At 38.7% G+C, this 25843-nt stretch overlaps 2 protein-coding genes across 2 annotated transcripts; one reads left to right on the forward strand and one right to left on the reverse strand.

Annotated features, from left to right (window-relative positions):
* Window positions 1-5383: 5383 nt before the first annotated feature.
* nxnl2 (nucleoredoxin like 2) lies at window positions 5384-13070 on the reverse strand. The gene is made up of 2 exons (XM_061927102.1): window positions 12624-13070; window positions 5384-5895 (listed from the first exon to the last, which is right to left on the reverse strand). Exons 1-2 carry the CDS (start codon window positions 12923-12925, stop codon window positions 5727-5729), a joined length of 471 nt encoding a protein of 156 aa, XP_061783086.1. The 5' UTR covers window positions 12926-13070; the 3' UTR covers window positions 5384-5726.
* A 2464-nt stretch (window positions 13071-15534) lies between these two features.
* gng10 (guanine nucleotide binding protein (G protein), gamma 10) lies at window positions 15535-23363 on the forward strand. The gene is made up of 2 exons (XM_061927032.2): window positions 15535-15729; window positions 23036-23363. The coding sequence occupies exons 1-2, from the start codon at window positions 15649-15651 to the stop codon at window positions 23159-23161; spliced, it is 207 nt and encodes a 68-aa protein (XP_061783016.1). The 5' UTR covers window positions 15535-15648; the 3' UTR covers window positions 23162-23363.
* Window positions 23364-25843: the final 2480 nt, after the last annotated feature.

A 25843-nucleotide genomic window follows, 5' to 3' on the forward strand; every position in this document is an offset into this window, starting at 1 on the left:
ACCGCCCCCTGCAGCACGAATTCGCTATGACTGGAACAACCTACATATTTACCTTTTCACAGAGGCGAAATACATTTTGGACGCTGCAAAAAGATCAAATGGGAGTTTTTTTTTTTTTTTTTTTTAGAAAAAGTAATGATAGATAATGGCGTCAATGAATCGTCAAAATCATAAAATGTGATTTTATGAAAGTCTCCATATTTTTCCTTAATATTTTAATGCCGCATATTCCTGGCACAGGAATATGGCATTAGTTATTATAGTCAATTTTTACGGCATTAATTCAGGGATTAAATTATGTAAAGCACCTGCTGGAAGGTGCAAATGCAGATGACCGTTTGTTTTTGTTTTTATTACTGCTTTAGCAAACCCAAGGGGCAGAATCAAAACAGCATCTTTCACAAGGGTGAGGAAGTTGCTGTTGAACTACTGTAGTTCCTCAAATGCTACCAATGGTAAACTGTTTTTACAGAGGAGGGCTTTATTTCTATTCCCATATTATTTTTTTATAATAATATGCAACAACAATAATAATAAAAAAAACTTAACACAGAAATAATTTAAGACATAATATAAAATGTATAATATATAGTGAACATAGCATGACAGTTGTGTTGTGGGAATTTACAGTATCACAAAAATATGTACTGCCGGAATGAATTAATCAAGATTCTACCCCCAGGGAACAAAGACTGACTTTGGCCGTAATTGTTGTTGTATTTCTCAATTATACATTATTTTCCTAATATTTATTTAATGTTAAATTTTAAAATTTCAAAGACATTAAAAACTTTTAAATTAACTTTTTTTTCTTTTTTTTATATCTTTCAGCCTTAGAAAAAAGAAAAAAAGATAACCCTTTGAGGGCCTTTTGATCAAATTATAACACAGAAATCAATGAGTATCTGCAAAACATGGTTATTTATATTAATCTAAACCTGTGACATTACTGATCAAAAGGCATTCAAAAAGGTCAAAATAGAAAAAAAAAAAAAAAGTTAGATATTTTTGTCTAATGGACTGAAGTTTATTGGAAAAATTTGCTACAAAAAAGTAAGTAAAAAAACAACAACGGTACATTTACAAATTCACACACACATACACACATATATACACGCACACACACACACACACACACACACACACACACACACACACACACACACACACACACACACACACACACACACACACACACACACACGCATACTGTACATATGTTTTATTAGGACTGCGGATCTTTGGGTGTCCAACAGTTCGATTCAATATCGATTCTTGGGGTCACGATTCGATTATAAATCGATTTTTTCCGATTCAACGCGATTCTCGATTCAAAAACAATATTTTTTCCGATTCAAAACAATTATTCATTTAATACATAGGATTTCAGCAGGATCTACCCCAGTCTGCTGACATGCAAGCAGAGTAGTAGTTTTAAAAAAAAGCTTTTATAATTGTAAAGGACAATGTTTTATCAACTGATTGCAATAATGTAAATTTGTTTTAACTATTAAATGAACAAAAAATATGACTAATTTTATCTTTGTGAAAATATTGGACACAGTGTGTTGTCAAGCTTATGAGATGGGATGCAAATGTAAGCCACTGTGACACTTATTGTTCTTTTTTATATTTTTTTATAAATGTTTAATGATAATGTCAATGAGGGATTTTTAATCACTGCTATGTTGAAATTGTAACTAATATTGATACTGTTGTTGATAATATTCATTTTTGTTTCACTACTTTTGGATTGTTCTGTGTCGTGTTTCTCAATTACTCTGTTTATTGCTGTTCTGAGTGTTGCTGGGTCGGGTTTGGTTTTGGAATTGGATTGCATTGTTATGGTATTGCTTTGTATTATTTTGTTGAATTGATTAATAAAAAATGAAAATAAAAATAATAATAATAATACAAAAAAATAAAAATAAAAATCAATTTTTGAAAAATGAGAATCAATACTGAATCGTACGTGAGAATCGCGATTTGAATTCGAATCGATTTTTTCCCACACCCCTAATATATATATATATATATATATATATATATATATATATATATATATATATATATATATATATACACATACCTGTATACAGTATATACATACACATATTTACATATGATTAAGGGCTATGTAAATAAACTTTGATTGATTGATGATATATACATATCTATATACACACTAGAGATGCGCGGTTTGCGGGCACAACCGCGGAGTCCGCGGATTAAAAAAAATTAGATTTTATCCGCGGGTCGGGTCGGGTGGTTGAAATAAAAAAAAATTAGATTTTAAATAGATTCAGGCGGGTGGCAGTTAAACCAATTCGGAAATATATATACATAGTTAAATGTTGTTACCCACATACGAAAAACGAGCAGGCACCTGCTGCATATGCCACAACAGAAGAAAAAAAAAAAGAAGAGATGGACACTTTTACGGAGCGGAGAAGGGACGCCTCGCCGGGGTCCGGGACCGAGGCCCCTTCCCCCGAGAGGGCCCCACCGGGAGCCGTAGCTGAGGCGATCCGCGAGAAGGGCCCGACGCACGTCCAGGGTCACCACCGCGCCCACCGCACCGACACCCCGCCTCGTCCGCCTTCGCCGCGGCCGGCGTCACGCGCAGCAGGTAAGCAGCTTACCTTCCCGCCACCCCCGTGGCCGGGGGCTCGTAACAGGGGTCACTCCGCGCGCTCCGCCCGCGCAGCTTACCTGCCCGCCACCCCCATTGCCGGGGGCGCGTAACAGGGGTCACTCCGTGCGCAGTGCGCTCACGAAAGGAGTGGGGCTCACCCTGGTTGATATAGACAGCAGCTGGACGGTGGCCATGGAAGTCGGAACCCGCTAAGGAGTGTGTAACAACCCACCTGCCGAATCAACTAGCCCTGAAAATAGATGGCGCTGGAGCGTCGGGCTCATACGCGGCCGTCGCCGGCAGCGAGACGCGCTTGGAGGTGCGCTCAGCGTGGCTCCCATATGATTGCGCACTGGTGTGCGTCTGGGTCGTGACAGCGTGGCACGCGAATGTCTGCACTGCATTGGATCAGTCTCCTTTCTTTAACAGGCAAAAGCTTTATAACCTCACTAATGCCTTGCATCGTCTATATTAGATATATAACAACGGGCGGGTGCGGGCGGATGCGGTTCTGATCAAATGTTACATCGGGTGGATGGCGGATGGTTGACGACTTTCTGATGCGGTTGCGGATGAAATAATTGCCTATCCGCGCATCTCTAATACACACACATATACACACACACATATATTGAACAAAAATATGTAGCAACACTTTTGTTTTTGCTCACATTTTTCATGAGTTGAACTCAAAGATCTAACATTTTTACTATAAACACAAAATACCTGTTTTTCTCAAATATTGTTCACAAATCCATCTAAATCTCTGTTAGTGAGCCCTTATTCTTTGCCAAAATAATCCATCCCACCTCACAGGTGTGGCATATCAAAACGCTGATTAAACAGCATGATTATTGCACAGGTGTGCCTTTTCTGACCTCCCCCCGCTGCTGGGGGGAGGTCAGAAAAGCCTCACGCAGTGCAACACATCTCTTTCGCATGAAGTTGATCTGGTTGTTGATTGTGGCCTGTGGAATGTTGGACCACTCTTCTTCAATGACTGTGCAAAGTTGCTGGATTTTGGCAGGAACTGGAAAACGCTGTCATATAAGCCGATCCACAGCAACCCAAACATGCTCAATGGGTGACATGTCCGGTGAGTATGCTGGCCATGCAAGAACCGGGATGTTTTCAGCTTCCAGGAATTGTGTACAGATCCTTGCAACATGGGGCCGTGCATTGTCATGCTGCAACATGAGGTGATCGTCTCTGGTGAATGGCACAACAATGGGGCTCAGGTTCTCATCATGGTATCTCTGTGCATTCAAAAGGCCATCAATAAAATGCACTTGTGTTTGTTGTCCATAACATACGCCTGCCCAAACCATAACCCCAACCCCAACATGGGCCACTCGATTCACGTTGACATCAGCAACCTGCTCTCCCACGCGATGCCACATCTGCCCTGAACTGTGAAAATCGGGATTCATCCGCGTAGAGAACATTTCTCCAACGTGCCAGGCTCCATCAAATGTGAGCCTTTGCCCACTGAAGTCGGTTACGATGATGAACTGCAGTCCGGTCGAGACCCTGATGATTCCCTGAGACGGTTTCTCACTGTTTGTGCAGAAATTATTCGGTTATGCATTCCAATTGTTGCAGCAGCTGTCCGGGTGACTGGCCTCAGACGATCATGGAGGTGCATTTGCTGAATGTGGAGGTCCTGGGCTAGTTTGGTTACACATGGTCTGCGGTTGTGAGGCTGGTTGGATGTACTGCCAAATTCTCTGAAACGCCTTTGGAGACGGCTTATGGTAGGGAAATTAACCTTCAATTCACGGGCAACTGCTCTGGTGGACATTTCCGCCGTCAGCATGCCGCTTACACGCTCCCTCAAAACATGCAACGTCTGTGGCATAGTGCTGTGCAGTCTTTTATTGTGGGCAGCCCAGGGCACACCTGTGCAATGATCATGTTGTTTAATCAGCATCTTGATATGCCACACCTGTGAGGTGGGATGGATTATCTTGGCAAAGAAGAAATGTTCACTAACAAAGATTTAGACAGATTTGTGAACAATAGGTCTTTTGTGTATATAGTAAAAGTTTTAGATTTTTGAGTTCAACTCATGAAAAATTGGAGCAAAAGTGTTGCGTTTATATTTTTGTTCAGTGTGATATTTGTATATATATATACATATATGTGTATATATGACATTTAATTGTTATTATCTTCAAAGCCAAACAGGACATAAAAAATGTACTAACATTTTTGGATATATTTCCAAAGTGTTTTTAAGCCCTTTAAAAACTTTAGGACATGTTTAAGTCCTGTTTAGCCTTGAAGATTATTAAAATCAAATGTCCCCAGAGGGTCATTGTTTCAGGAATTACAAGAATATGTGTTAACGTTAAATTATATTTGATGTGGATAGATGGATCTCTAAGTGAGTATGTTATGCTGCATCTCTTCCACACCATATGCACCTCATACTCGATTGAATCTTCCAGTAGTGCACGCACTGTCAGATCCAGAAAGGCATTTTTAAAGAAAATGTATGGGGGAAGAGCAGTTTGTAGCATTAAATAAAAATCCAAATAAGTTTGCATGTAACGACCAACTTGTCCAGACTTGTCAGTCTCACCTGTTGGCTGCTGTTTGCACCAGAGCGAATGTGCCATGATGCTGCAAACATCCAGTGTGTGCACGTTTTAATGAGGCGACAGGGAATTGTTGTGTTTTGTGTGCATGTTAGACATATTTAGAGGGACACAAACAACATAAACAATGGAAAAAACAAACCCAAAAGCCAGAATACAATTTTATTACTGCATAGAAAAAAATTAAAAATATACCCAGGGCTGTATATCTACAATAGAAGATAGACAAATCCGTAGCAAAAGTACAAATATTCTCTAGGACGGAGCAAAAAAACACACCTGAGATAAATCTTTGAATGTATAGGCAAGCACTAAAGTTACCTTTTTAACTTAAATATGTTAGTTTACAAGACTGTAGACTTTATGTACATACGTTTATCAGTTTTTATAAATATGAACACAGTGCAGTATACCAACTATTTGGTGAAAGCTGTAAAACATGTAGTATAAATAAACGTGACACAAATAATGTTAACAATTGTTGTTTTTCTTTAGCCCTTGAAGTTCTGAAAGATCTCCGCAGCGTCCAACCAGGACCTGAAGCAAGCCAGGCCCCGGTCTCGGATCTGTTTGCGTCCCTTGTCTGTGATCACCTCGCCGTTCTCCTTCACTATCACCAGCTTGGGCACGGCAGTGATGTTGTAGCGCTTCTTCAACTCACTGCAGAAAAAACAACCAAAACTACACTTTAAAATAAATAACACACTGGGCCAAATCTTATTAGACTTTGTTCATTTACAGTATTGGCTCCACAAGTGTGATTTAAAAAAAACAACCGTATTTTCCGCACTAAAAACCTCAAATTTTCTCAAAAGTTGACAGTGCGCCTTATAATCCGGTGCGCCTTATATATGGACCAATATTGAGCCACAACAAACCTAAACTTCATTTTCATTAAGTTTAGGTCTCGCAACTACGGTAAACAGCCGCCAACTTGTTTTTCCCCCGTAGAAGAAGAAGCGCTTCTTCTACGGTAAGCAGCCGCAGAGTTCATTTTCCCCCGTAGAAGAAGAAGCGCTTCTAACCCAAAAATGGCTCCTATTAAGAGACACGCTTACGACGCAGAGTTTAAACTTAAGACGATCAGTCACGCAGTAGAACACGGGAATAAAGCAGCAGCAAGAGAATTTAACATAAACGAATCAATGGTCTTTAATTCGGACACTGAAGAAGAAGAATTCGAGGGATTCGTGGATGAGGAATAACTTCATAAAGTGAGCTTTACGTGTTTATTTTGTGTGTTGTGTTGTGTGACATTAACGTTTGAGCAACGTTGAGTTATTGATATTGTTATTGCTCTGCACTATTTCGAGTGTTACTATATTGTGATTGCACTAACGTTTGATTTACCGTAACAGTATCACTGTTTTTTACCTGTTTATTGAATCAGGGAAAAGTTCCCCTCCACTATGTGATATAAATGTTGCACTACATGTTATACCTTGCTGTTGTTAAAAGATAAACAAAACACCACGTCACTGACTTTACCTCGGGGAAAATAATAAAACAGCTGTTTATTCATTTTGGGAGTGAACGGAGTTGTCAGAACGCTGGTTTGTAATCTATTAATAAAGTTTGACTGACTTATCTGACTGTTTTGTTGACATTCCCTTTAGCGCAGCTCCATCTAATGGATGCATAGGTGCGTTTTATTATCCGGTGCGCCTTATATATGAACAAAGTTTTGAAATATGCCATTCATTGAAGGTGCGCCTTATAATCCAGTGCGCCTTATAGTGCGGAAAATACGGTAACACTAAGTGAGTACTGAAAGAAAATTGTGATGATACCAGAACATTTTATTTCTATATCCACTATTTCCTATACAGTGGTGAACAAACTAGGACATTTAAATCAAATGCACATGCGTCTCTGCAAACATTACAGAGTTTTGTCATTATGAGACCCATGTCCGCCCTCACCAATACACAGTTTATTCTAGTATCTAGTGGTTGACGTCTTTTTACACTTGAATGACAATTAAGTCAGGTAAGTATAGCATACTGTATGCATTGTGTAATGTGTGCAAGTTTAAATAGAAGTATTACTTCATTGCAGTGGTTTCACACAATTAAATAATGTATTACCTTTTAACATTGCTTTTTTTAAAAGAAATAAAACATTGATTATAGTGAATTCTATATATTCAAAACAATATGTTCAATTAAACAAATAAATATTGAGAAAACTACAATAAAAAAAGTATTAAAAAAACAACTCATATATATATACATATGCAAAATGACATACTCATTATTTCATAATTTAATCAGAGATGGTGTGAACCGCTATCCTATACTCAGGGATGGGAATCTTACAACAACTCATGATTTGATTAAATTATTGATGTGACGGTTCAATTAAGAATCAGTTATGCTCACAATATATTATTTGGCATGAAAATTAAAATACAACTTTTTCAAAACAGGTTAAGAAAGCTCCTCTTAGCTGCTGATGCACAGCGAGTCAGTGCGCAGATTTATACTGAAATTTTTTTTACCGAGTTTTATTTTATAAACCCAAAGAGCACATTCAAAATGATTTCCTTTGTAGAAGAAACATTACTGTAGACAAAAACACTGTTTCATGGACCTCAAGTAGAAATTGAATGTGCATATGAAAGCACCACAAGTATTATTAGTAATATGTAATCTGGCAGAAAAATAATAACATGAATAACTAAAATAGATGTGAAAATTGTGCAAGATAGCACTTTATGGACATTATATATATATATATATATATATATATATATATATATATATATATATATATAAAGTAAGAATTTTGAAAGATGGCACCTGATGGCCATAAATCATAACTGCATTTTTGTCCATGTAGATAAAAAATAGTAATCATGTATGAGATCTAGGACTGCCAATTACGGCCAAAGTAAGAATTAAGATTATTTTTTATCAAAATTGAAATCATGATTACTGATTGTTTGGTAAAGCAGTGTTGGGGTGTGAACGTAATACAATCATGTAATTTGTAATGTCTAATGAAAAGGCTATAGATAAACATTATGTATATATCTAAAGACAATTATTTGTTTTTTTTTGTTCATTAATAATATCAACATGTCAGCTCTCTATTTTTACATTTTGATGTACATGTTGTATTGGGACATATTCATTAAGAGTTTGAGCAGAAATATGTCATATAGGAATCAACTATACACAATAAAACATTAACAACATGCTATGTCAAATGAATGTTTTTAAAGTAATACCCTTGTGACATGAACAAAAACACAAGTAATGTAAAAAAGAAAAACATGGTGTTCACTTTTTGATATCAAAATAAAACTCAAAGCAGTTTGGCTAATAAAGATAAAGTCTAATAAACAAGCTGTGTTCTTCTCTAACAACGCCCCATAGTGTTTCAGTACAACAGTTTGCCCAACAAAAACAAACAGGAGTGACACCTCTAACACCTCATACACAATCTTCACAGCTTGCGTTCAGTTCGATGAGATGACAAAACATTTGTGCTGGTATTGATGTTATTTTAACACTGATACAGTTTGCAGTTAAAAAAAAGGAGGAGTGGACATCCCAGTAAACAAACTAAAGACTTTATAAACAAGTTGTGGCAATGTTAGACACATCGCCTGCTGCATGTTTCCTCACCTCATTAACTCTCAGTCACAGCAGCTGATGGACGAAAATGAAAGCAACATGAAATAGTTTTCTCCTTTGCTGTATACTTTTAATGTGGGACAAGTACGTCTGTCTCCAATATGGTCTACGTCTGTCGCCCTCTAAAAACAGCAACACTCTATGAGAAGCAAGGGAAAATGACATTAAACCAAGCAATTTCCGAGGGGAAATCTCCGGAGCAAAGTCTGTGTAGTTTGTCTGCCATGATTTTCATGCCAAACGACGCTAGTGCGCATGCGCCTGACTTCGTTTCCAGGAAGTAGGCAGTGTTGCCTGAAATGCACTATTAAATGACGGTTTTTCGGTAACTAAAAAATTAGACAGTATTACTAATCCACCGACAATCATCACACATGTGTGGAGGAGTATGCAGAGTCTGTGTCCGCATACATTCAGAAGTGCATGGAGGATGTTAGTGTGATCAAGAACATCCCCACAGGGGCCAACGAGAAACCCTGGATGAACAGTGAGGTACGTGCAATGCTGAAGGCTCGGAACAAAGCTTTTAAATCTGGAGACATGGTGGCACTTAAAACAGCCAGAGCTAACCTGAACCGTGAACGTGAAGCATGCTCACAGTCAGAAAGTGCAGGACTTCTTCGAGAACCCCACGAACACTAGACGAATGTGTCAGGGCATACATGTCATCACGGACTATAAAGCTGCCCCCCGTCCCTGTGACAACAGCATCAGCTTCCTTAACGACCTAAACAACCACGTTGCAAAGTTTGAGGCACTTAACACCACTCCGGCGAGGAAATCCATCCTCCCCCTGGTGAGCAGCCGCTCAACCTGGACACAGCGGATGTCCGGAAAACCCTGAGGAGAGTGAACCCCCGGAAAGCACCGGGACCTGATGACATTCCGGGCAGGGTGCTTAAGGGATGTGCAGACCAGCTGGCTGGTGTTCTCACAGACATCTTCAACACCTCGCTGCCCCAGGCTGTGGTACCATCATGTTTTAAGACGGCCACGATCATTCCAGTACCTAAAAAACCCACAATCTCCTCCCTCAATGATTATCGCCCTGTGGCACTCACCTTATTATAATGAAGTGCTTCGAGAGGCTGGTAAAGGAATACATTGTCTCCAGACTTCCCCCCACATTCGACCCATACCAGTTTGCTTATTGCCCTAACCGCTCCACAGAGGACGCCATCTCCTCTGCACTCCACCTGAGCTTAGAACATCTGGAAGTAAAGGACACACACGTGCGGCTGTTGTTTCTGGACTTCAGCTCGGCGTTCAACACCATCATCCCGCAGCACTTGGTGAGCAAACTGGCCCCCCTTGGATTCAGTACCCCCCTATGCAACTGGCTGCTTGACTTCCTCACAGACAGACCCCCATCTGTGAGAGTGGGCGGCAACACCTCCAGTGCCATCTCCCTGAGCACCAGCTCCCCCCAGGGCTGCGTCTTGAGTCTGTTGCTGTTCACATTGATGACCCATGACTACTGCTCCAGGTCCACTACTAACCACATTGTGAAGTATACGGACGACACAAAAGTAGTGGTCCTCATCCGTGACAACAACGACAGGGACTACAGGGAGGACGTGAAACATCTGGTTGACTGGTGCAGAACCAACAACCTGGTCCTGAACGTCGACAAGACCAAGGAGATCATCGTCGACTTCAGGAAGACTCTTCATCAACGGCACAGCGGTGGAGATCGTAAGCAGCACCAAGTTCCTGGGAGTGCAGACAACCGACAATAAGACCTGGTCCCTACACACCGGAGCTCTTGTAAAATGAGCTCAGCAGAGCATGCACTTTTTGCGTCGGATGAAAAGAGCACAGCTCTCTCCCCCCATTCTCACCACATTCTACCGAGGCACTACAGAGAGCCTACTGACAAACTGCATCTCTGTCTGGACTGGAGCCTGCAGTGCCTCAGACTGGAAGTCTCTCCAGAGAGTGGTGAGGACGGCGGCAAAGATCATCAGAACTCCTCTTCCTCCTATCCAGGAGATCACAAAAAGCCGCTGCCTGACCAGGGCTCAGAAAATCTGCAGAGACTCCTCCCACCCCCACCAAGGACTGTTTTCATTGCTGGACTCTAGAAAGAGGTTCCGCAGCCTCCGTAGCCGAACCTCCAGGTTCTGTAACAGCTTCTTCCCTCAGGCCGTAAGACTCTTGAACGCATCATAATAATCCCCTCAATTCCCCCCCAAAATGGATTAACTCGCTGGAATATAAAGACAACATAACATACATCCATAAACGTGGATGCATATGCAAAAGTGCAATATATTTATCTATACAGTAATCTATTTATTTATATCTGCACCTTATTGCTCTTCTATCCTGCACTACAACGAGCTACTGCACCGAAATTTCGTTATCTGTACTGTAAAGTTTAAATTTGAATGACAATAAAAAGGAAGTTTAGTCTAATATATATATATATATATATATATATATATATATAAGGGATGTCCGATAATAACTTTTTGCCGATATCTGATATTGTCCAACTCTTTAATTACCGATACCAACCGATACAGATATCAACCGATATATACAGTCGTGGAATTAACACATTATTATGCCTAATTTGGACAACCAGGCATGGTGAAGATAAGGTACTTTTAAAAAAAAATTAATAAAATAAAATAAGATAAATAAATTAAAAACATTTTCTTGTATAAAAAATAAAGTAAAACAATATAAAAACAGTTACATAGAAACTAGTAATTAATGAAAATTAGTAAAATTAACTGTTAAAGGTTAGTACTATTAGTGGACCAGCAGCACGCACAATCATGTGTGCTTACGGACTGTATCCCTTGCAGACTGTATTGATATATATATATATTGACATATAATGTAGGAACCAGAATATTAATAAAAAGAAACAACCCTTTTGTGTGATTGAGTGTGAATGTTTTCTGGGTTAGTGCACTAATTGTAAGTGTATCTTGTGTTTTTTTATGTTGATTTAATAAAAAAAACAAAAAAAAAACGATACCGATAATTAAAAAACCGATACCAATAATTTCCGATATTACATTTTAACGCATTTATCGCCCGATATCTCTAATATATATATATATATATATATATGCATACACACACACACACACACACACACACACATACATATATGTATATATACACACACATGCATATACAGTCATGGCCAAAAATATTGGCACCCCTGCATTTCTGTCAGATAATGCACCACTTCTCTGAGAAAATTGTTGAAAGTTACTGTATATAAATACACATACATATATATACATATACATATATATACATATATATACATATACATATATATATATATATATATATATATATATATGTGTGTATATATATATATATATATATATATATATATATATACATACACATACATACACACACAAATACACACAAGCATAGTACCGTTTATACTGTACACAGGAGCATGTTATATACAGACATACCTGTTTACAAATGATATACTGCACCTTTTTAGAAATTGCACATTTGTGATTATGCTGTGATTGTAAATTATTGATGTTTCTTTTTTTTCCTGCGTGGGTTTTATTTATATGTATTCTTTACCTCAGAACTTTATTGTATTCTTGCTCGTCCTATACAGTCTGTACACGTGTCTACCATTACGCATCCGTCTATCAAACTATAATAGAATAATGTCTGCCTATCCAACGGCTGCACATGAAGGGATTCCCATCCCCTTCGAAGCAATGGTGTACTTTATGTGTGCTGCATACTGACTGCCTGTAGTCGTCCGTCCAGGGCAGGGCCAGCCAGTCTCCGTGCATGTCATGGTAGTACTCCACCATGTCCTCGGTGGACTTGTCCGACGACACGAAGACCACCTCAAACTGAGCAGGGGGCTCGTTCTCTTCCACCAGCTCCGTGTAGAAGTCACACAAGACGGGCGTGAAGTCCCGACAGGGTGGGCACCATCCCGCGGAGAAGTAAATGCCCACCACTTTGTTCTTCAGCGCCTCTTCCGGGTCCACGTAGTCCCCATCTTTGTTGACCAGAGTCCGGCCAGTAAACACTTCCACCATGGCTGCATTCACTTTGTTTAGCTGTCCTTTTCCTTATTTAAGTACTTTTAAACATGTTGCTTTGGCAGTCATGTTTGTCTTCCCGTGTAAAGCTCCTTACCAACCTTTCTTTATTATCCGCCGCTAACCAATGAGAGCGCAGAAAATGCGTGACGTCACGCCGCGTGGTTTTAAAACTAAGACACATTCAAATACAGCAATAAAGTGTCGGAAGCGGGAGGTTTCGCGAGGTTCCAGACGTTTCTTTCACTCTTTTCTTTTGTCACACTGAATTCTCTTAATATTCTTGGGAGAAGCAGAATTTAAATCCAACGATGAATATGAATAATTAGGATGTCAGATTGCATCGTTTTACAATACATTTGGTCGTCAACTTAAATTGCAAACTTTAACACATTATTTTTAATGCATGACGTCACGTGGTTTTAAAACTAAGAGACATTCAAATACAGCAAGAAATTGTCGGAAGCGAGAGGTTTCGCGAGGTTTCAAACGTTTCTTTCACTCTTTTGTCACACTGAATTATTTTAATATTCTTGAGAGAAGGAGAATTTAAGTCTAACGATGAATATAAATAGGATGTCAGATTGTATTGTTTTACAATAAATTTGATGGTCAACTTAAAATCCATCCATCCATTTTCTACCGCTTGTCCCTTTCGGGGTCGCGGATGGTGCTGGAGCCTATCTCAGCTGCACATGGGCGGAAGGCGGGGTACACCCTGGACAAGTCACCACCTCATCGCAGGGTCAACTTAAATTTCAAACTTTAACACGTTATTTTAACTAACTCTTTTCAAACCAACACAAAATAAATAAAGACAAAGGGAATTTTTTTTAGGATTATTGTTTGAAATATCCAGTAAATATATTTTTCAAGGAAGATGGGTTTTTTTTATGTCTTGTTGCAGTTTTTTAAAAATGGTGTTTGTTTTATATGTGAAGTTTTCTATCGTATTGTTGTTGAAATAAAAAAAATAATTGTAATTTTTTATTATTATTATTATTATTTTCCCCCATAGTCAAAAATAACATTTGACAAATTCTGTTTTTTCCATTTAATAATTTCATTTTTCATTACTGTTTTATAGTAAAGTTAAAGTTAAAGTCCCAACAATTGTCACACACACATTAGTGTGGTGAAATTTGTCCTCTGCATTTGACCCATCACCGTGTTCAACCCCCGGGAAGTGAGAGGAGCAGTGAGCAGCAACGGTGGCAGCGCTCGGGAATCATTTGGTGATTTAACCCCCAATTCCAAACCTTGATGCTGAGTGCCATAACTTGTGCAATTTTCAACATATTCATTTTAAAAGAAAAATATTCAAACACAGTGTCACTGTTTAAACTGTGTGTAATGTGACTGTGACCAAAACATTTAATATACTTGTAAATAAAACCTCTGTTTTGTTTTTAATGAATATTAAGTCCTACTACGCTACTGTATTTTTATGTTGGTTATTGTGGTGGTAATTGAAGAGCCAAGTGTTTTCTGAGGCGGTACTTGGTGACCACTGTTCTAGTGAATAATTTTTATGTATACATATTTTGTAAAATTTGATAGAATATTTTGTTTATTTTTATGATAATATTGTTGCCATTTTGAAAGACGGTGTGTGTTTTGAATGTGACGTCGTATATTGTTGTTGAAACAAAGAATGTTGCAGTTTTTTGTGCTGTTTCTGTACTTGTTTTGTTATTATTTCTTGATTGTATGTAAATGTTCAGATTATAATAAAAGGTTTATTAAAAAAAATGTAATTAATAAAAAATGTGTATATATATATATATATATATATATATATATATATATATATATATATATATATATATATATATATATATATATATATATATATATATCTGTGATGAGGTGGCGACTTGTCCAGGGTGTACCCTGCCTTCTGCCCAATTGTAGCTGAGATAGGCTCCAGCGCCCCCCGCGACCCCGAAGGGAATAAGCGGTAGAAAATGGATGGATGGATGTGTATATGTATATATATATATATATATATATATATCTGTCTATCTGTGTTGGCCCTGCGATGAGGTGGCGACTTGTCCAGGGTGTACCCGCCTTCGGCCTGCATGCATCTGAGATAGGCTCCAGCACCCCCCGCGACCCCAAAAGGGACAAGCGGTAGAAAATGGATGGATGGATGGATGGATATACACTCTGCTCGCTGTTGCCCCTTGTGGCTGTAAATACAATTACATCTATAAAGAACTTACAGAGACCAAAAAATTAAATAAAAAAAATGTTGCAGTAATCATATTATGCGGCAGAGGGCAGTATACTTATTATTCAATAAGCTAAAACATGCAGTGCCCTATAGATTTATATAAATGTGTAATTACACCAGCAACAAAAATGTTCTTGTATTACAATTTCTGCACGGGTTTTTAAAAAATTGGTGGGTAATACATGTCATGATTTATATAGAAGTGGATTATAGCAGTAAAATGCTGTTTGTATTTTAAAGATTTAACAGACATTGCGGCTGTCTTGAACTCCATTTACTTGTTGCTCTTTGTCTCTCTTCCCCTTGCAGCTGAGTGGACTGAGGTCAGTTGGAAAAAAAACAAAAACCTCTGGCCCGCTCTTCCTTCCTTGGCTGGTGTTTGCTTCCCATTTGTGGAGTCAACCGCCAGCGCGCTTCACACTGCTGGGACTTTTTTGCAAGGGTTTGGTCGCTCTCCCAAAGCAAATTTTCTGCATCCAACATGACCTCCATTTCCAATTTAGCCAGCATGCGGCGGATGGTGGAGCAGCTGAAGCTGGAGGCCAGTGTGGAGAGAATGAAGGTAAGGAGAGAAAACAAAATGGAGGCTGTATTACTTTTAAAAATATATTACTTTACCCATTAAGAATCGAAAGCAATAGTTATTTCAATGCAGGGTTCCAAATTTGAATGTAGCACAAGTATTCTTTTAAGTAACATTCTTGAATAAGTATGCCAAGTAAGGGCAAAAAGAAGTTAAGTTACTCTAAAAACAATAAAACATGTAAAACTTAGACTTAGACTTAGACAAACTTTGTTGATCAACAAGGGAAATTGTTCCACACAGTAGCCCACAAAGGATGGAAAGGATAATGCACATTAGGGCACAAAAAGAGGGCGAAAACAAAGGTATAAAGTAGACTAAAAATGAACCATAGTAGCAATATCAAATATAATACATATGTAATATTTACATATTATATACATAGTTTACATACACTTATAAAGAACATAATGTCATGGTTGTCTTGAGTTTCCAATAATTTCTACAACTCTTATTTTTTTGTGATGGAATGATTGGAACACATACTTGTTGGTCACAAAAAACATTCATGAAGTTTGGTTCTTTTATGAATGTATTATGGGTCTACTAAAAATGTGAGCAAATCTGCTGGGTCAAAAGTATACATACAGCAATGGTAATATTTGCTGACATGTCCATTGGCAAGTTTCACTGCAATAAGGCACTTTTGGTAGCCATTCACAAGCTTCTGGTTGAATTTTTGACCACTCCTCTTGACAAAATTGGTGCAGTTCAGCTAAATTTGTTGGTTTTCTGACATGGACTTGTTTCTTCAGCATTGTCCACACTTTTAAGTCAGGGCTTTGGGAAGGCCATTCTAAAAACTTAATTCTAGCCTGATTTAGCCATTCCTTTACCACTTTTGATGTGTGTTTGGGGTCATAATACTACCACCACCATGTTTGACGGTAGGAGTGGTGTTGCTGGGACTAAATACCACACCTTTTCTTCTCCAAACATATTGCTGGGTATTGTGGCCAAACAGCACAATTTTTGTTTCATCTGACATCACATGGACAAAGATAAGACCTTCTGAAGGAATGTTCTGTGGTCAGATTAAACAAAAATTGAGCTGTTTGGCTGAGCTGCACTTTTTTGGGGGGAATTTTGCCCATTGTTCACAATCATTATGAGAGACAAGAAGACAAAAGTTTTTTTTTTTCCGCTTTCTAACATGTAAAAATCGTCTCGTTCTTGGTGGCTAGCAATGCAGCTAATGGGAGCAATCAATTCTACTAGAGATGTCCGATATTATCGGCCAATATATGCGTTAAAATGTACCGTATTTTTCGGAGTACAAGTCGCACCGGAGTATAAGTCGCACCTGCCGAAAATGCATAATAAAGAAGGAAAAAAACATATATAAGTCGCACTGGAGCCCAGCCAAACTATGCAAAAAACTGTGACTTATAGTCCGAAAAATACGGTAATATCGGAAATTATCGGTATTGTTTTTTTTTTTATCAGTATCGTTTTTTTTTTTTTTAATTTAAATTTTATTTAATATTATTTTTTTATTAAATCAACATAAACAACACAAGATACACTTACAATTAGTGCACCAACCCAAAAAACCTCCCTCCCCCATTTACACTCATTCACACAAAAGGGTTGTTTCTTTCTGTTATTAATATTCTGGTTCATACATTATATATCAATATATATCAATACAGTCTGCAAGGGATACAGTCCGTAAGCACACATGATTGTGCGTGCTGCTGGTCCACTAATAGTACTAACCTTTAACAGTTAATTTTTACTAATTTTCATTAATTACTAGTTTCTATGTAACTGTTTTTATATTGTTTTACTTTCTTTTTTATTCAAGAAAATGTTTTTAATTTATTTATCTTATTTTATTTTATTAATTTTTTTAAAAGTACCTTATCTTCACCATACCTGGTTGTCCAAATTAGGCATAATAATGTGTTAATTCCACGACTGTATATATCGGTTGATATCGGTATCTGTAATTAAAGAGTTGGACAATATCGGAATATCGGACATCCCTAAATTCTACCTCTAAATCACTTTAAAAATGCATTCAAAAGCCGTCACCGATACTTCATTTACGTTCCATAACCTGTATAATAACTGAGCTGCAGCAACATTGTTATTGTAAGAGCGAACACTGAGGAACTCTTCTTGTAGCGTAGTAACACATCGGCGTGCTACGGTATTACCCTTAGACGTTAACTACGGAAAGAGATAAGCTAGCTTTTAGGACAAAACGCGTTTGAGTTTGTAATGCACAACACTGATCTGTACTGACTGAATAACATATCCAATCATATTACAGTGTCTGTAAAGTATTAGCCCACATTTCATGTTTTGTTTGTACACAGCTAGCTTGACAGCGCATACAGTCCATACTTGCCAACCCTCCCGGATTTTCCGGGAGACTCCCGAAATTCAGCGCCTCTCCCGAAAACCTCCCGGGACAAATTATCTCCCAAAAATCTCCCGAAATTCAGGCGGACTCTTTCCCACAATATAAACGGCGTGCCTGCCCAATCACGTTATAACTGTAGAAGGATCGAGGGCGAGTTCTTGGTTTCTTATGTGGGTTTATTGTTAGGCAGTTTCATTAACGTCCTCCCAGCGCGGTAACAACACACAACAACAGCAGTCACGTTTTCGTCTACCGTAAAGCAGTTCGTCTGCCGTAAACAGCAATGTTGTGACACTCTTAAACAGGACAATACTGCCATCTAGTGCATTTGATGAAAGCACTTTTGTGCGTGCCACACAGCAATGCATCATCAGAGAGGGTGTTCAGCATGGTTAGAAAAATAGTGACAGAGAATAGAACAAGGATGGACAATTCAACCCTTAACTCAACAAGTATATGTGTAAATAAATGAACACTGAAATTCAAGTATTTATTTATATATGTATATATATATATATATATATATATATATATATATATATATATATATATATATATATATATATATATATATATATATATATATATATATATATATATATATATATATAATAAAATAAATATATATTTATAGCTAGAATTCACTGAAAGTCAAGTATTTCTTATATATATATATATATATATATATAATAAAATAAATATATATTTATAGCTAGAATTCACTGAAAGTCAAGTATTTCTTATATATATACATATATATATATATATATATATATGAAATACTTGACTTGGTGAATACTAGCTGTAAATATACTCCTCCCCTCTTAACCACGCCCCCAACCACGCCTAACCCCCCCCCCCGTTTGGTCAAGCTGGCCGGGGGCGTTTCCTGTTGGTTTGGGCACTATTTTTATTCGGCATAGCTTGGCACAAAAGTTCCAGATTTTCAGCGTGACCAATTTGCACCGACATAACTCTTTCGGCTTCCGTCTGCTGCAACGTCTCACCCTCTTCCTTGTGCTCACTTCTATTAGCAGTGATTTATTTATGTATTTATTTGACAGGGACAGTACAATTAAACATTGCTACCCACAGGTAACCGATGTCAAAGTACATAGGACTTCTAGCCACAGGCTAATTTGCAAACCTTGTCCCTTGCTTCATCCTCCGTATATTCGGTTTCAAAAAGATAAGGTTGTGAATCCTCATTTGTCCAAAAATAGTCGTCTTCATAGTCTGTCGCCAAGTCTGCCATGATTAGAAAACCCACTCGGGTTTAATTCCGGGAGTAGGAACTTATTTGTTGCAGGAAGTCAGACGTGCGCTGCTATAGAAACGTAAATAAATGCGTCCAAAGAATTAGTTTCAGCTATGCATAAAATGACCAAAATACAGTAAATTATGTATATATTACATATTATTATGAAAGTGTCTGTTACTACATTATATATTTACATGCAGTGTGTATATAAAACATGGATGGAGAGTTTTGAAGATGTTTTAGAGCAGGGGTGTCAAAATCATTTTAACTCAGGGGCCACATAGAGAAAAACCTATTCCCAAGTCTGCCGGACTGGTAAAATCATGTCATGATAACTTAAAAATAAAGACAACTTCAGATTGTTTTCTTTGTTTAAAAATAGAACAAGCACAATCTTTTTTCTTTTTTTTTTACAGTTACATGTTGCTGTTCATTCTATCTTCATCTTCATTTGTCGTGATTTCTGATTTCTGAATAAATGATGTGATAATATTCATCAGTCAAATGATGAATAAATGATGTGATCATATTCATCAGTCAAATAGGTGTGAGTCTGGCGGAGTTTTAAAATGCTCTCATTGGTGTAAAAGTTTAATCTATCAGAAGATGTAATAAATTGTCACGGCGGGGTCGCATCTTTATGCAGGGTCGTTCTACCGGGAATTGGGAACGAACAACTCCGGACGACAGCGTGAGGTAGGACAGTGTTTTTCAACCTTTTTTGAGCCAAGGCACATTTTTTGCATTGAAAAAATCTGGAGGCACACCACCAGCAGAAATCATTAAAAAATGAAACTCAGTTGACAGTAAAAATTCGTTGTCGCAATTGTTGGATATGAATTCAAACCATAACCAAGCATGCATCAATATAGCTCTTGTCTCAAAATAGGTGTACTGTCACCACCTGTCACATCACGCCCTGACTTATTTTGAGTTTTTTGCTGTTTTCCTGTGTGCAGTGTTTTATTTCTTGTCTTGCGCTCCTATTTTGGTGGCTTTTTCTCTTTTTTTGGTATTTTCCTGTAGCAGTTTCATGTCTTCCTTTGAGCGATATTTCCCGCATCTACTTTGTTTTAGCAATCAAGAATATTTCAGTTGTTTTTATACTTCTTTGTGGGGACATTGTTGATTGTCATGTCATGTTCAGATGTACTTTGCTCCACAGTAAGTCTTTGCTGTCGTCCAGCACTCTGTATTTGTTTACTTTGTAGCCAGTTCAGTTTTAGTTTTGTTCTGCATAGCCTTCCCTAAGCTTCAATGCCTTTTCTTAGGGGCACTCACTTTTTGTTTATTTTTGGTTTAAGCATTAGATACCTTTTTACCTGCACCCTGCCTACCGCTGTTTCCGACATCTACAAAGCTATCAGCTACCGGCTGCCACCTACTGATATGGAAGAGTATTACACGGTTACTCTGCCGAGCTCTAGACAGCACCGACGACACTCAACAACAACACATCATTTGCAGACTATAATTACTGGTTTGCAAAAAAAATATTTAACCCAACTAGATAATCTCCCACGGCACACCAGACTGTATCTCACGGCACACTAGTGTGCCGCGGCACAGTGGTTGGAAAAACACTGAGGCAGGAGAGGATTTATTTCTCAAGAAATCCTACACATTACAAAAGACAGGAATCAAAGCGTGCCGTTCGCACAAGAAGCTAAAGAACAAAAACTTAGCGCAGGAAACATAGAAGCTAAACACTTAGCATGGACTATGGACATGGAACACTCACGAGCTGTGGCATGAACAAACAAAACTCACGTGGACACGGCATGAAGCGAACAATGACGCCAGGCCGACTGACTGGCAAAGGCAGGCTTAAATAATGCCTCTGATTATAGACAGGTGAGCGTCCCAAACACCAGAGGCAGGTGAAAACAATAAGAAACCATGGTAATAAATTCAGAAATGCATAAACAGGAACTAAAGGAGTCCAAAACTAACACAAAACACAAAACATGATCCGGACCACGGATCATGACATAAATAGTAATATCAAAATCAAATTACAGCATGTTATGAATGTAATTTACCGTATTTTTCGGAGTATAAGTCGCACCGGAGTATAAGTCGCACCGGCCGAAAATGCATAATAAAGAAGGAAAAGAACATATATAAATCGCACTGGAGCCCGGCCAAACTATCAAAAAAACTGCGATTATAGTCCGAAAAATACGGTACTCATTTTCCTCAACTAATGTACTAACATCATGTGGTTTGTTCTGTACATATGTAGCATCATCTACAACAAAACTTGTGAATTTGGACTCATTTTATAAATAACACATGAAGTTAGAAGGGGATACATGTTATTTCAGCGTATGTATGTGCGCCCAGATAATGTGTCCCCAGTCCTCTATCTTAACCGGGCACATAGCTCCGCCCCCTCTGAAGTCATGCACACTCCTGCCTAGGGGATACAAAGAATTGCTATTGCGACATCCAGTGGACACATTTAGAAGAGCAGTTTCTTTCATTCTAAAATTTCATGTAATTTCTATACATACCAAAATCATCTGATCCGGCCCACGGGCCATACGTTTGACACCCCTGCTTTAGAGGCTTCAATTAGCCGCATCTTGAAATCGTTTTTTTATCATCTTTAAAATCCTAAAAAAAAAAAAAGACAAGTGTGTTCTTGTCTCTCATAATGATTGTGAACAATTCCAAAAAAAGTGCAGTTCCCCTTTAAAAGTTGTAAAGTTTGATGATTACAATTACATAATTGTAATCATCAATCATCAATGCACACATGTGCATTGACTAATCAAACCACCATCTATATCAGATTTGGGCAAATTAAGGCCCGGGGGGTTAAGCTTTTCAATCTGGTCCGCCGGACATTCCCAAATACATTTTTTAGATTTTTAAGATGGAAACTGTCCCCGCGACCCCAAAAAGGGACACGCGGTAGAAAATGGATGGATGGAAGATGGAAACTGTAGCTGCCTTTATGATGTGCAGTGAGGTTTTCCAAATTACCGGAAGTCTTGAACTATACAAAGTATTTCAGTGGTTGGAATCTGCGCTTTTGCATGATATACTAGTTACTATGGTAATCTAATTAGTTACTCTGGTAATCTAAGTCACAGCAGCTCAAACGAGGCACCAAGCAGTGTGGGTGGGGAGCGTTTCCGCAGAGAAATGCGGGTGTCAGGGACAGACCCGGAAGGAGATTTTTACAACAAAGTTCTAAAGCTTAGTGATATATCAGATGTATCAGATTGTATTTGTTTATTTTATTACCCTTCGCGTTCATATTTGGCTGTTTGTAGCCTTTTTGTTGCGTTTCGCTTGATTGTAAAATATGTTGATCGAGAGGGGGTGTGATGTTCATATGTTGTCAATATTCAGTGTTTTATCGTTCATAGTATAATATTGTAAATCCCACATTCTTTATTTTCATGTACATTCTGGGTGTCTCATTCAGTAAAACTTTTTTTTAAATTCCAATCCTCTTTTAGCATTCAATCAGACATTATTGTGAGGTTTTGTATTAGTGTTCTTAAAAATCAGATATACCGGCCCCCAGACACATTTCTGCCTCAAATTTTGCCCCCCCCCCCGAGTCAAAACAATTGCCCAGGCCTGATCTATATGAATGCATCATATGAGTGTGATACATATAACACATATCAATGCAGGTCTCACAGGCGGCTGCAGAGCTCCAGCAATACTGTCTGCAGAACGCAGGCAGGGATGCTCTACTCGTCGGGGTCCCCACTGGCAGCAACCCCTTCAGAGAACCACGATCCTGCACTGTGGTGTGACGTCGACCGCCCCTGCATCATTCTGAAGAAAAACTTTACAACGGAAATAATGTTTTATTTTTTAATGTGGCAGGACAAAGAACGCACACCGGAAACTCACTAAGAGTTTATTTACCTTCGTCCCAATGATTATTTCATACAACATTTTCAATGTTTCAAAGGGACGTTTAATACTAAATTATAATAAAAGTGCACAAGATCACCTTGAATACAATATTTTTTGGAGCAGGTTCTTGGTGTATGTGTGTGTGTGAGTGACAGGAACACTAAAAAAAGTACAGTATGTGATCAAAATGTACTGGAACATTACAAAAAATGACGGTAAAAATTACAATTTCCTTGTATTTCACAGCAACTGGGGATGGCGTGGCTGGGTTGGTAGAGCGGCCGTGCCAGCAACCTGAGGGATCCTGGTTCGATCCCCAACTTCCGCCATCCTAGTCACGCCCGTTGTGTTGAGCAAGACACTTCACCCTTGCTCCTGATGGGTCGTGGTTAGGGACTTGCATGGCAGCTCCCGCCATCAGTGTGTGAATGTGTGTGTGAATGGGTGAATGTGGAAATAGTGTCAAAGCGCTTTGAGTACCTTGAAGGTAAAAATGCGCTCTACAAGTATAACCCATTTCAGAATCAGAAATACTTTATTAATCCCCGAGGGGAAAAACATAAGATTTTCAGCACAATCCCATTCAAGAACAGACAAACATTACAAGGAGACAGAACAGGATCGCTGACGGCTCTGCCAACTTCCGGCGCCCCTTACAAAAAAGGTGAGAAACAGGTAAATGCTGGGGGGTAGGGAAGCCTTTTTTTTTTTTTTTTGTCTAAGCCTGGGCCCCTGGAGAGGGGATCCAGACTGAGGCCAAGGAAGAAAAAAAACTCATAGCCATAGCACACATAAGCATGTGTGTAAGAGGGAAACATCAAACATCAAAGAACACAAAGGACATTAAAGACATTAAAAGAGCAGGGCTGATGCAACAAGCCATTTCTACATACAGCTACAAAAGTAACAACAACAAAAAACTAACAAACAAAAAAATATACACTGTGGTGGCATCTGCGGTGTTCAGGAGCAGACCCAACAAAGACCCAACAGACAGGAGCAGACCCAACAAAGCAACCACGAGAGCCGACTTCACCCTCGGCCGCCTACAAACTCTCGGCCAGTCTGCACGGATGAGCGAGGATACGTCCAAGGAGACTGAGGTGTCCGATACCTGCTCATTCAGCCAAGACCACTGTGGAGCTTGTCCGTCCCGGCGCTCAGCGCTAGCTCCGCAGCCCTATCTCTTTATCCGCATCTCCTCCAGTCTCTCCAAACAGACTCTGGTGTGGCAGAGACCCAGCAGCTGGTCTCCATGGCCAAAAGTCTCCGGGGAGGCAGACCCAGAAGTTCACAAAAAAACACAGCAGAAGTCACGAAAGTGCCACCCCTTGTTGCACAGTCCCAAAGGGTCCCCAACCAAAAGGCAAAAAAACCACAAATACATGAAAACTACAAACGTACACCAGGAACACAAAAGGATGACACAAGATAGATAGATAGATAGATAGATAGATAGATAGATAGATAGATAGATAGATAGATAGATAGATAGTGTCATGTCTGTGTAATCATGTTTTGTTTTAGTCATGTTTTGTTTTGTTTAGTTATTGGACTCTTTAGTTTCTGGCTTTTCACTCCCTTGTCTTGTTTCCATGGTTACCCATTAGTTTCACCTGTTCCACATTTGGACTCATTGTGCACTCTTGTTTGTCACCATAGCAACCCATTAGTTTTCACCTGTCACGTCACGCACCTGTTTCACGTTTTGAGTCACGCACCTGTTTTCGTTAATCATGTCTGTAGTATTTAAGTTCATTGTTTTCAGTTTGTCTTTCTGGCGACATCCCACATTTATGCTCTTCACATTCCTGGCACTTGTTTTTTCATGTCCATCTTTCATGCTGCAACTTGAGTCCAAGCCAAGTAAGTTTTTGTTTATTAATGCTATAGTCTTTTGGTTTCATAGTTTATTCTCCGCCACTGTGCGCGCTTTTCGTTTGTACTTTTTTTTGCTATAGTCTTTTGGTTTCATAGTTTGTTCTCCGCCACTGTGCGCGCTTTTCGTTTGTACTTTTTGATAGTAATAAACAATCATGTACTCACATTCCCGTCTCGCCCGAGCCAACTTTCCGTTGCCTTCCGGAAAAGCAAACACCCAGGACCAAGTCATGACATATAGTACTTTATTGATTCCTTCAGGAGAGTTCCCTCAGGAAAATTAAAAAGCACAGAGCTCCTGCCAACAGCAGTCACTACAGCGGCGCCATATTGGGGATTTTCTTTTTTTTTTTTTTACAGAACTAACTGGTATTTCACAGTAAAAAACTGTTATATCCTCTGTAATATTAAAACAAATGACTGTAAATTCAAACTGATTTGTCTCTTAAGGCAGGGGTTCTTTACCTTTCTGACCTCAGGGCCCAACTTTTTCCACTAACGAGGGGCCTGGAGCCCACTCAAATATTAACACTGAATTATTAGTCTTACTCTTTATTTTAATCATATTCAATAATTATGTGCAACCTACAGTTTACAACCATGTCAAATGATATAAAACCACGTGTCTATCAATTATTAGTTAATTATTATTTATTTAGATCATAAACCTTTGGCTTAGGCCAGGGTGTCAAAAA

The sequence above is a fragment of the Nerophis lumbriciformis genome, linkage group LG32, assembly GCF_033978685.3.
Source record: "Nerophis lumbriciformis linkage group LG32, RoL_Nlum_v2.1, whole genome shotgun sequence".
Taxonomy (NCBI): Eukaryota; Metazoa; Chordata; class Actinopteri; order Syngnathiformes; family Syngnathidae; genus Nerophis; species Nerophis lumbriciformis.

What these genes read in the sequence shown, in the direction of transcription:
- nxnl2 (XM_061927102.1), bottom strand. Translation starts at nt 12,925, where the DNA reads ATGGTGGAAGTGTTTACTGGCCGGACTCTGGTCAACAAAGATGGGGAC. An exon ending in TGGACGGACGACTACAGGCA is followed by an intron (nt 5,896 to 12,623) that starts GTCAGTATGCAG and finishes TTTTTTCTGCAG; the next exon opens with TGAGTTGAAGAAGCGCTACA.
- gng10 (XM_061927032.2), top strand. Translation starts at nt 15,649, where the DNA reads ATGACCTCCATTTCCAATTTAGCCAGCATGCGGCGGATGGTGGAGCAG. An exon ending in CCAGTGTGGAGAGAATGAAG is followed by an intron (nt 15,730 to 23,035) that starts GTAAGGAGAGAA and finishes ATATCAATGCAG; the next exon opens with GTCTCACAGGCGGCTGCAGA.